The sequence below is a fragment of the Mesoplodon mirus genome, assembly GCF_964341445.2.
Source record: "Mesoplodon mirus genome assembly, chromosome: 13".
In the NCBI taxonomy this organism is placed as follows: domain Eukaryota; kingdom Metazoa; phylum Chordata; class Mammalia; order Artiodactyla; family Ziphiidae; genus Mesoplodon; species Mesoplodon mirus.
The window spans coordinates 16,442,026-16,454,593 of NC_138989.1; the positions used below are offsets into that span (position 1 = coordinate 16,442,026).

General features: G+C 43.0%; 1 protein-coding gene across 7 annotated transcripts in view; it reads right to left on the minus strand.

The window, feature by feature from the left end:
- Positions 1-11,412, minus strand: part of MAPKAPK5 (MAPK activated protein kinase 5) — a 38,649-nt gene extending 27,237 nt beyond the window's left edge. The window contains exons 1-2 of one of the 7 annotated variants that reach the window (XM_082641402.1): positions 11,233-11,412; positions 410-483 (exon numbers count right to left, since the gene is read on the minus strand). Coding sequence is in view for 6 of the 7 variants with exons in the window: in XM_082641403.1 (XP_082497529.1) it covers positions 410-483; positions 10,124-10,159 (110 nt within the window). In the remaining variant the exon portion in view is untranslated. Of the gene's footprint in view, positions 1-409; positions 484-10,123; positions 10,586-11,232 lie in introns of those variants that run through there. The other 6 variants (XM_082641403.1, XM_082641398.1, XM_082641400.1 and 3 more) reach the window with 6 other exon arrangements.
- Positions 11,413-12,568: the final 1,156 nt, after the last annotated feature.

Below are 12,568 nucleotides of genomic sequence, written 5' to 3' on the forward strand. Positions count from 1 at the left end.
GAACTGTGCTTCTAATCAAAAATATATCCAGGCACATCAGAACAAACTTGCCCCCAGGTCTAGCAGATGGAAAGGCAGAAAGGCATCTCACCCACCCTTCACAGGCCTTAGACATGTGAAACCAACTTGATGCTGGCCAAGAAAGACAAAATGGCCTCTGCTGGCTACAAGTGACTCATACGGGGGCTCCATGGTATCAACATCTTAAATGATTCTGTTACAGATCATGTGACTTCATCACTTAAATATATTTCTAAATGGATGAGAAAAAGCCTATCATAAATACCTCTGCTTGTTAAATTAAGGCTGTTTCACAAATCTGGCAAACCTAATGCTTCTAACTTAAGATGTATTTCGAACAGGTCCTCTTTAGAACAATTGTGTCATAGTTTGCACATGGGTCTCTTACCTAACTGGACCACTAATTCCAGCTCCCAGCTTCTGAGTCCAATTGATATTGTATTCCTCTAAAATGGAGGTTTCCTATTAAAATAAAAATGGAGGAGGCAGAGAATGATTCTCCAGTTAAAAAGCTGAATAGTTAAGCAGAGGTGGGACAACAGAAAACCTTAATGCTCAACATCTCAGCTTCTGAAAGAAGCTGATAAGTAGAGCTTTGTGTAGGGCTTTATAATTACACATTTCACCTACAGGACTATGCTAGGCATTGTTTTCCAACAAGAGAAGGCAAACTTTAGGATAAAAAGAAATTCTTCAGCTCATCTGCAAGGTCCATGTGAGTAAATACTCATTTTTTTTTTTTCTTGAGTGTGGGAAGAAGATATTCTTTCAAAATGTTTCACTACTAAGTATTTATTTGCCAAATGGTCAAGTATATTTTCTGAGATTCTAGAAAGACTGTCTGATATATGCTGCTATGATATAGAGGTCTATATCCTTGAACAAGTTGATCAAATTGGAATAACTGAATAAATTAAAACTTAAAAGTTCAAATAAAATAGTAATAAATATCGTAGTACATTTATCTAGTTTTCAAGTGTTATTTTGAGTACAAAGATATTGTCACATTCATTGTGTAACTATATTCTTCACAGTTTTAATAGATTCCAATAGCTTTCAATAGTTCCAGATACAGCCTCTACAGTTTAATTAAAGTTTTTATGGAATTACTGTGTAGTCACTAAATATTGAGCTTCTGTTGCCATATGTTTTTAGGCAAGAAAGCCATACACTTAAACTGTGGTAGGCTAAAATTCATTTTTCAGGGTTCCACGGGTAGAACAGAAAACCAACTATAGACCTGGAGAAATTAGGCCAAAACTCATGACACTATCAAATTGTTTTGTTGCAATGACAATCTGATAGATTATAATTAGCAACAGAATTGTGATTCCCAGGTATAGGAACAGAATATTTGTCCACGTAACACAAACTTAATGAGCAGTTAGTAAGTGCCAGACACCAGGATAAGTTCAGAGATGAAAACAGAGCTTCTGTCCAATGAATATGTAAGTGTATAAAACAAGCTTAGAATAGCCTTCATCTCCACACCTTCCTGCTGCCAGTTCTTGATAAAGGTTCCCATCATATAGCAAATGCTCAATAACTATGGAAAGAATGACTAGAAAGGTGGACTAAAACCAGGTGATGGAAGGACATTGATTTGTGAGGGACAAGCAAAATCATTACACAAACTCTCTTCTGAAAAACTGTCTATCAGGGTTAAGGAGCTTGTCAAAGTCACACAGTGAGCCATAGGCACTGATAAGACTAGAATCTATGGCTTTGGCCTCTTCCCCATCATTCATCTTTGGCATCATCCCCGGCTCTCAGGGGTAACTGCCCAGGCCCCCGCATGAGGATTAGGAATGAATCCTGCCCAATTAGGGAAGTCCCAGGTCTCCACTCACCATCTCCTAAACAGAATTCAAACCTACCCATTTAACCTGTCTACCTCCTTCATGTTTCCACTGCCTATCCTGCTGGATTCAGAAGTATTTGAGAAGACAGAGAGGAAGACAGAATTGGGAAAGAGAGAATTGGAGCATAGTCTATGCTTCATGGTAGAGTAAAAATTGCCAGCCTCTGATGAAGACATACAGTCATTGGAGACTCAATGGAAAAGAGAGATTCGTTCTACAGAATTATCTGTTACAGTCAAATCAAAGGACTATTCATATGTCCAGTTCCTGGGATGTAAAAATAATATTAGACCAAATTCTTCACTGCACTGGTGCTTATTAAGATGGTACTCTACCTAATGGACAGCCAAGAAAGTTCAAATTATAGAGGCTCTGACTGAAGTTTTGACACTTGGCTTTGCAGAAGGTAAGAGAGGCAATACCAGGTCTCTCTACAGCCCTGATCTCTGAACCCTATTTTTCTTACGTCTGTTGTCCTCTTTACCAGGTTTAACTCTTGCAAATTTGTTGATGGTGTCATAAACACTAACCAGTTCTAAGACTTCACTAAGCCCAGCTGGACAAAAGAAGTAACATTCTCACATCAGCCGACTCTTCTATGTGTAGATGGCATATTTTCTCACATATTTTAATGGCAAAGAGAAGGTAAAAAGGCATGGGTCAATTAAGACACTTTATTGAAGAAAATTATGGACTACCTCAAATGTATCAATGACAAATACATTGACTGGGTTCTGCTAAAGTAATCTATACATTGGGACTTCCCCGGTGGCACAGTGGTTAAGACTCTGTGCTCCCAATACAGGGGGCCTGGGTTCTATCCCTGGTCAGGGAACTAGATCCCACATGCATGCCATAACTAAGAGCTCACATGCCACAACTAAGGAGTTCATGTGCTACAACTAAGGAGCAGGCGAACTGCAACTAAGGAGCCCTCAAGTCGCAATTAAGGAGCCCGCCTGGCACAACTAAGACCCAGCACAACCAAATAAATAAATAAATATTTTTTAAAAAAATCTATACACTGTCTTAAATAAGGATATAGACTCATGGAATGAAATACAGTTGACCCTTGAACAAGATAGGGGGTTAGGGGTGCTGGCACTGGCACAGTCAAAAATCCACGTATAGGGGCTTCCCTGGTGGCGCAGTGGTTGAGAGTCCGCCTGCCGATGCAGGGGACGCGGGTTCGTGCCCCGGTCCAGGAAGATCCCACATGCCATGGAGCGGCTGGGCCCATAAGCCATGGCCGCCGAGCCTGCGCATCCAGAGCCTGTGCTCCACAACGGGAGAGGCCACAACAGCGAGAGGCCCACGTACCGCAAAAACAAACAAACAAACAAAAAAAACACTATTAACAGTGTAACAAAGGCAACCCACAAAATTGGAGAAAATATTTGCAAATCATGTATCTGATAAGGGATTAATATGCAGAATATGTAGAGAACTCCTAAAACATAACAAAAAACCCCCAAACAACCCAATTCAAAAAATAGGCAAAGGACTCAAACAGACATTTCTCCAAAGAAGATACATGAATGGCCTAGAGCACATGAAAAATGCTCAGTGTCACGAATCATTAGGGGAATGCAAATCAAAACTGTAGTGGGACACTACCTCAAACCCATTAGGATGGCCACTATTAAAAACAACAACAACAAGACAGAAAAGAACGAGTGTTGGAGAGAATGTGGAGAAAACTGGAACCCCTGTGCACTACCGGTGGGAATGTAAAACAGTACAGCTGCTGTGGAATATGGTATGGCAGTTCCTCAGAAACTTAGAAATAGAATGACTATATGATCCAGTAATTCTACTTCTGGGTATAAACCCCAAAGAGTTGAAAGCAGGATCCTGAAGAGATATTTGTATGTCCATGTTCAAAGTAGCATTATTTACAACAGCTAATACATGCAAGCAACCTGAGTGCCCACTGATGGATGAATGGATAAGCAAAATGTGGGCTATACATACAATGGAATATTATTCACCCTTAAAAAGGAAGGAAATTCTGCAATATGCCACAACACGGATGAACCTTGAGGACATTATGCTAAGTGAAATAAGCCATTCACAAAAAGACAAATTCTGTATGCTTCTACTGATACGAAGTATTCAGAGTAGTCGAAATCATAGAAAGTAGAATGGCAGTTGCTAGGGGCTGGGGGAAAGGAGGCAATGGGGAATTACTGCTTAATGGGTGGAGTTTCAGTTTTATAAGATGAAAAGGGTTATGGAGTTGAATAGTGGTAATGGTTGCCCAACATTATGAGTATATTTAATACCACTGAACTATACAGGTAAAAATGGTTAAGATGGTAAATTTCATGCTATGTATACTTTACTAAAAAAATTTAAAAAAAAAGAACGGAAAAAAATATACCACAAGTAACCAAAAGAAAGCTGGAGTAGCTATACCTGACAACAGATAAAACAGACTTTAAAACAGAAGATGTTAATAGAGAAAGAGAGGAACTTTTTATAATGATAAGAAGGTCAATTCAAGGACTTCCCTGGTGGTGCAGTGGTTAAGACTCCGCACTCTCAATGCAGGGGGCCCAGGTTCAATCCCTGGTCAGGGAACTAGATCCCACAGGCATGCCACAACTAAGGAGCGCAAGTGCCATAACTAAAGGAGCCCACCTGCTGCAACTAAGACCTGGTGCAACCAAATAAATAAATAATTATTGAAAAGAAAAACAAAAATAATAGTTGGCGATTTCAAAACCTCCACTCTCAATAATAGATAAACTAGACAGAAAATCAGCAAGAATGTAGAAAACAACACTATCAATGAACCTGACCTGACATCTATAAAACACCCCATTCAACAACAAGGGAATATATATTCTTCCTAAGTGCACACGGAGTATCCTCCAGGATAAACCACATGCTAGGTCATAAGTCTCAATAAACTTCTGAAAATTAAAATTATGTAAAGTTCTCCAACAATAATGGAATTAAGCTATAAATCAACAGAAGAAAATTTGGGAAATTTTAAAATATATAGAAACTAAGTAACATGCTTCTAAATAACCAATGAAGAAGAAATAATAAGGGAAATTAGAAAATATTTTGATCTGAAGGAAAATGAAAACACAATAAGCTAAAATGTATGAGCTGCAGCTAAAGCAGCATTTAGATGAAAACACTAAACACTTCTTTAGCTATCAATACCTCTATAACAAAGGAAGATCACAAATCAATAATCTAAGCTTCTACCTTGAAAAACTAAAGAACAAACTATACCCAAAGCAAGCAGAAATATTAAAAAGTAGAGCAGAAATCAATAAAGTAGAAAACAGAAAATAGAGAAAAATCAATGAAAACCAAAAGCTGATTCCTTGAAAGGTCAACAAAATTAACAAACCTTTAGCTAGACTGACTGAGAAAGAGAGAAAAAACACAAGTTATTAACATTAGAAATGGGGGCTTCCCTGGTGGCACAGTGGTTAAGAACCCGCCTGCCAATGCAGGGGACACAGGTTTGAGCCCTGATCCGGGAAGATCCCACATGCTGTGGGGCAACTAAGTTTGTGTGCCACAACTCCTGAGCCTGCAAGCCACAACTCCTGAGCCTGTGCACCACAACTACTGAAGCCCACGCACCTAGAGCCCGTGCTCTGCAACAGAAGCCACCGCAATTAGAAGCCCCACCGCAACCAGAGAAAAGCCCACGCGCAGCAACGAAGACCCAATGCAGCCATAAATAAATAAATAAATTTATTTTTTAAAAAAAGCAGTTCCACCCTTAATAGCATCATGAAGAATAAAATATTTAGGAATAAATTTATCAAAAGAAGATCTGTACACTAAAGACTCAAACACACTGATAAATAGGGGAAAGCCCAGAAAAAAATGGAGAGTTATACCATGTTCTTGGCCTAGAAGACAATATTGTTAAGATGGCAACTGTCCTCAAACAGATTCTATGGAATCCCTGTCAAAATCCCAGCACACTTTTCTTGGTAGAATTTGACAAGCTGATTCTAAAATTTATTTGGAAATACAAAGAACTTAAATAACCAACTTAATTTTTTTATATATATAGAAACTTTCAGTTTCTTAGGTTTCTTGGGGTTTTTTTGAGATTTATTTATTATTTATTTATTTTATTTATTTTTGGCTGCGTCGGGTCTTAGTTGCGGCACACGGGATCTTTCGTTACAGCTCACGGGCTTCTCTCTAGTTGCGGCGGGCAGGTTGTCTCTTCTCTAGTTGTGGCATACAGGCTCCAGGGCATATGGGCTCTGTAGTTGTGGCGCATGGGTTCCAGAGTGCGTGGGCTCTGTAGTCTGCAGCACACAGGCTCTCTAGTTAAGGCGTGCAAGCTCAGTAGTTGTGGCACGTGGGCTTAGTTGCCTCACGGCACGTGGGATCTTTGTTCCCCGACCAGGGATAGAACCCGCATCCCCTGAATTGTAAGGTGGATTCTTTACCACTGGACCACCAGGGAAGTCCTGCCAGCTTAATTTTGAAAAAGAAAAACCAAGTTGGTTCTCATGCTACCCAGTTTGAAAACTTACCCTAAAGCTTCAGTAATCAAATCAGTGTGGCACTGGCATAAGGATAGTTATATGGGTCAATGAAACAGAAAAGAGACTCAAACAAACAAACAAACCAAAACAAAAAAAGAAAATAAAAAAAGGAAAAGAAGAAAAAAAAGAGAATCCAAAAATAAACTTATACATTTATGATCAACTGATTTTCAACAAAGGTAATTCAACAAGCAAAAGACAATGTTTTGAACAAATGGTCTTGGAACAATCCCATTTTGGAAAAGTTTTGCCGTTTCTTAAAAAGTTAAGCATAAACTTACTGTACTACCCAATAATTCCACACGTAGGTATTTACCCAGAAGAAAATGAAACATACGTTCACACAAAAACTTGTATGGACAAGTTTTATTTATCATTTTATTCATAATAGCTAAAAACTGGAAACAATCTAAATGTCCATCAACAGGGGATAAACAATAAAAAGATTCCTCAACAATAAAAAGGAGTGAACTACTAATGCATGCACTAACATGGATGAACCTCAAAAGTATAAGTAAAAGAAACCAAACACATAAGACTATATATTATATAATTTTGATTATTTGGAATTTCTAGAGAGGACAAAAGAATAGTGACAGAAAGCAGATCAGTAGTTGCCTGGGGTGGGGAGTCACAGTAGAGGCTGACTACAATGAGGCAGAAGGAACTTTCCAGGGACGGGGGTGGGGTGGGGGAGAGGGAGGCGAGATAGAAAAATTCTAAAACTGGATTGTGAAGACAGATGCACTGCTCTATAAACTTACTAAAAATTACTGAATTATACACTTACCTTGGGTGAGTTTTATGGTATGTGAATTATAACTGCAATTTTTTAATGTTTTTAAAACTAAGGAAATGAATTTTCATTAAGTTCATAAAGTATTAAAAACTGCCATATACAATAGAAAACAAATATGTAAGGCAATCTCTAATCCCAAAATGCTCATTATCTAGGTTTAGCTAAGTGACTTGGGAGTAGTGAAGTCATGGCCTATGGCAGTAGAGACAGAAATGAGAAAACAGAGCCTATGGTTGTAGCCAGTTGGCCTTATCCTAATACCTTGAAGAGTAATAGGATGAGATCTTAAAGTCCAATCCGCCCACTCTCAGGTAATCAGGCAGCAGAAGTTTAAATGTTGTGGTGAGAACCCAGGGAAATAGCTTTTCCAGCTGAACTCCAGAGGTCTCAGTTCTTACCAAATGAGGGACAGCCTCAAAAAAGCAAAACAATGAATACAACACAATGCCACAGACCAAAAGTTTTATTTGATGTGATGCTGGCTTGCTGCCAAGGGAATATATCCTCGTCAGTACTGGTTGTTAGATCAGATATTTTCAACTCCACTAATTTGTATTGATTGGACACACCCAAATTAGTAGGAAGATTCACCAATGACCTGTTAATAAGTACATGAAGAAAAGCTAAAAAGTTTTAAGAAAACTAGGTTGGACAATAGTGACCGACTGAAGAAAACCCCAACTCTTTCTAAACCATTCTTAGGTTGCTATGAGCTAATATCCAATATCCATTGAGTTCTTACTAAATGTTAGGTACTGTAAGCACATTTAGATACATGTGCTTATTAAATTCTCAAAAAAACCCTAAGCTGAGGAGATTCTTTTATCCTCTTCTATGGATGAGGAAACTAAGTGACAAAGAAGTAAAGTGACTTATTCAAGGACACAGTTAAATGAATGGCCAGGCTGAATTTCAACTCGAGTCAACCTGGAGAAACTATAACAACCACTAAGTAACACTGCTTCCCCGTTTATACATTTGCCCACTAGAACTATCTCCCTGTTTTGCTCAGAACTCTCTGAGATTTCCCCTTCTACTCAGGGTCAAAGCCAAAGTTCCTTCAATGGCCTACAAGGCCCTGTGTGTACTGTGGCTTCCCATCACCTATCTCGAACATAATCTATACTGACCCACTACATTCCAGCCACCTTGTTGTTCCTGGGTCACACGACACCTGCACCTACCTCAGGGCCTTTGTACCCGCTGTTACCACTGTCTATAATATTCTTCCCCAAGACAGTGGAGGTTTGTTCCCTCATTCCCTTCAAAGCTCTATGCAAATGTCACCTCCTCAGGAAAGCCTTCCCTGCCTTCCTAAAATAGTACTCCCCCCTTTTTAATACTTAATTGTATCACCTGGCAATGTTCATTACCTAACTCCACCATCTAGATAGAAGCTCTATGAAAGAGGGACATCTAGGAGCCTGGCTTTGCACCACAAGTGTCTAAGACAGCACCTGGCACAAAGCAGATAATACCTCGTGAAGTTAAAAATCTGCCAAGGGCCTCCCTGGTGGCGCAGTGGTTGAGAGTCCGCCTGCCGATGCGGGGGACACGGGTTCGTGCCCCGGTCTGGGAGGATCCCATATGCCGCGGAGCGGCTGGGCCCGTGAGCCATGGCCGCTGGGCCTGTGCGTCCGGAGCCTGTGCTCCGCAACGGGAGAGGCCACAACAGTGAGAGGCCCGCGTACAGCAAAAAAAAAAAAAAAAAAAAAAAAAAAAAAAAAAATCTGCCAAATATATTTTGATTCACAACCCAATCATATAACTTTAGGCAATTCACGATGCTGTACCAATAAAATCCAAACCAAAAGAAACAAAATGTATCTATCAAAGTAGTCGTTTAGAACCTTTATTTCTATTATTTAAAATCTGATCTTCCTTAATGTGTATGTTGTGTTTTGATGCCTCGTTTAAATGGTGACTTTTCTTTGAAGTGACTGATGACTTCTATAAGCTTTACCACCCCCAAAATTGTTAGATGTATAAGTTCTTAATTAGTTATTGACTGTAGTGATTGTGTCTTGATGGGGAAAATAACCCCAAGTTGCCTGTCCCTCAAGGGAAAATGAAATTCTTAAATGCACAAGTTGACCTAATACTGTAAAACAAGTAAATAATACATATCAAACTTTAAGATTCAGTGTTCAATTCACATAAGAACCTAATTTCCTAAGTACAGCTAAATAATTTGTCTGACTCCTGGGACTGAATGCCTCAATGTCTGCCTGTTTAAAAAAAAAAAAGAGTAAAAAAGCAGGTTTTTAAGAATGTGTCATTTTATTTGGGTCATTTTGGAACACACATATTTGCTTTTCTTTTGGTTAACAGAGCAGTAAGTTACAGGACACCATTAGCTCCTTCTAAATAAACTTAGCGCTACCTAGGAGGAGAAGGAAAAGGAAACAGGAATAGGGGAGGGACCACACGGAAAAGTGGGAACAACTTATTTGCCAAAGGACAGGTCTTGTAAGAAGGCGATCACCTCCTTCTACAACAGCAGATTTAAAACAAATCTGGAGCGACGGGTAAGGTCCAGCTCTCCAAGTGGTGTTGCAGCAGATCATCTGAAAGCAGATTCTGATGGCACTTGGGGAATGATCGAAAACAGTAGTGGGCCCCCCTCCGTCCTACGCACATCAAGTATCTCCACGCCACTCACCTTCCATTCTACCGAAGCGGGGAATCATATCCCCGCTTTAAGCAGGTAAGTCGGAGAGAGTCGGATGTCCCTCCTTACACACACACAAACCCTTCGCCCCAGTGCTGTAAAACGCAGTCCACGGAACCCAGTGAAAACCGAAACCCGGGAGTTGCTCCAAGTTCTCTCCGCTTTCTGAGGTTGGAGCCGAGAGGAATGTCACAGAGACAAAGCGGGGAGGAAGGGGGCATCTCCCCCTTACCTTGATGGCTTTCTCCATGTCGCTCTCCTCCCACATGCTCCGCGGGGCCCGCACGGCCGGGAGCAGCGGAGGCTGCGCAGCTGCCGGATTCCGCCACAGCCGAAGGAACAAGGGGCTCAGCGATCGGGGCCCTGGGTCTCGGGGAGACGGGCAGCAGCCGCCCCCGGGGACCTGCGGGGATGACGGCCCCGGAGCCGGCTCGGCCTCGGCGGGCGGCCCTAGGCTGGGGGTGGCGGCGGCAGCGGCCCCCGGGAACAAGCCTTTGTGCTGGGCCCCGCGCGGCCGCCTCCCGGCCTCATCCCCGGCCGGGGAGGCAGGCTCCCGGGGCAGGGCGAGGCGGGGAAGGCCCCGATCTGGGGCGATGTGCTGGGGCCTCGCGGGGCCGCCGCTTAGGCCCGGGCTCGCCAGGTCCTGAGGAGGAGCCTGCGCCTCCGCCTCCGCCGCCGGCACCGCCGCGAAGCCGAGGCCGAGCCCACCGCCGCCGCCGCCGCTGCTCCCGCTGCCGCTTCAGCGCCACACATCGCCGGGACACCCGCGCCGGGCAGCCCCGCCAGCCGCCCGCTTGCCGGCGCTGTGCCCCGCTCTGAGCTCCGGGCCGCCCCTCCTGCCGCCCGACTTCGTGTCCCCACGACTCCACGCGCCCCTCGTCACGGTCCGCTGCGGTTTCCGAGCCGCCCCCGAACCAAGCAGTTGATTTGCAGGCGTCCGCCAAGGCCTCCCCAAGGTGGCGCCACACCCAGGATAGGCCCCCGGGCCCTCCGCAGCGCTGGCGCCGAGTTGATGACATAAAAGGCTCAGACTCGCGGGGCGGGGCTATTGGACCTCACCACCGGACTCTAGTGGCTGTGGGAGCGTTTCTCTTTTCTCCCAGCGCCGCGGACGAGATTTGTGGCGCCAGAAACACCCTGCGGAAGGAGCCGGGGATACCGACTCGTGATAGAAAAGAGGAAACGGAGGCCACGGGCGGGTCCTACGGTAACAACAATTATATATAATAATAGTTATATATACGGAGCGTGTATTTTACGTGAAGCTCTTTTCTTCTCTTAGTTCCTTTCTTCTGTTTAAAGTAGGCATTTGGCCTTTTCAGGTAAGTATGTGCTTATTACCTGTTAACGGATGCGGTAACTGAGGCTTTCAGAGAGCGGCACTCATTTGCGCACAGCTGAGAAGTGGGCAAGTCCGAACCGGAACCCAGGTTTGTGCTCCTTACACGACACCAACAATCTGTCAAAGAACCTTGCAGGAGCTTTTGGTTAATCACCTCTTGATGCGTCTTCATCCATTCACTTATTTACTGAGCACAGCTGTGTGCCACGCCTACTCGACCCTGGGGAAACAGTAGAAAAAAGACACGGTACCTGCTCATGGATCTTATTTTCAAGGAAAGGGAAGCAGAAAATAAAGAGGGAAAAACACAGAGTTTGTGGATAGTAAAAATAAAGTAAACAGGATGCTGAGGTAAGAGAATAACTGCGTGTGGGGGCTTTTTCCAAGTAGATGATCAGGGAAGGTCTCCCGGGCCGTAACCTTGAAGCTGAGACCTCTAATGAGAAGGAACTGTCTATTGGAAATCCAAGGGGATTTCTGAGCATCGATGGAACAGCAAGTGCAAAAGTCTTAAAGTGGAAATAAGGTAAATGTGGTCAAGGAGCAGCAAGATCATTGTAGCTGGAGCAGGGTGAGTAGCAGAGAGTGATAAAGGATGAGGTTGGAGAGGTAGGCAGGGGTTGTATCATATACACCCTTAGGGGTCATGGTGAGAACTTTGGGTTTTATTCTAAGCCACTGGAAGGTTTTAAACTAAAGAGTGGGCTTCCCTGGTGGCGCAGTGGTTGAGAGTCCGCCTGCCGATGCAGGGGACACGGGTTCGTGCCCCGGTCTGGGAGGATCCCACATGCCGTGGAGCTGCTGGGCCCGTGAGCCATGGCCGCTGAGCCTGCGCGTCCGGAGCCTGTGCTCCGCAAGGGGAGAGGCCACAACAGTGAGAGGCCCGCCTACCGCAAAAATAATAATAAATAAATAAATAAATAAACTAAAGAGTGATATGATCAAATTTATGTTTTAAAAGATAAGACTCTGCTATATGGAGAATGAAATATGGGCAAGTGAAAGTGGAGACATGGAGAGTTATTAAAATGCTTTTGGAATAACCCATATTATTATGAAGCTTGAACTAAAAAAGTGGCAGTAAAGATAGAATAGATGGGTTTATGATATGTTTTGGAGGTAGAGTTGAAAGGGCTTCCTGAAGGACTCCACGTGGAAGATGAAAATAAGAAACAAATCAAGGGGACTTCCCTGGCGGTCCAGTGGTTAAGACTCTGCACTTCCACTGCAGGGGTCACGGGTTCGATCCCTGGTGGGGAACTAAGATCCCACATCCCACGTAGCACAGCCAAAAAAACAAAGACAAATCAAGAATAACTTCCAGGAGACTGCCTT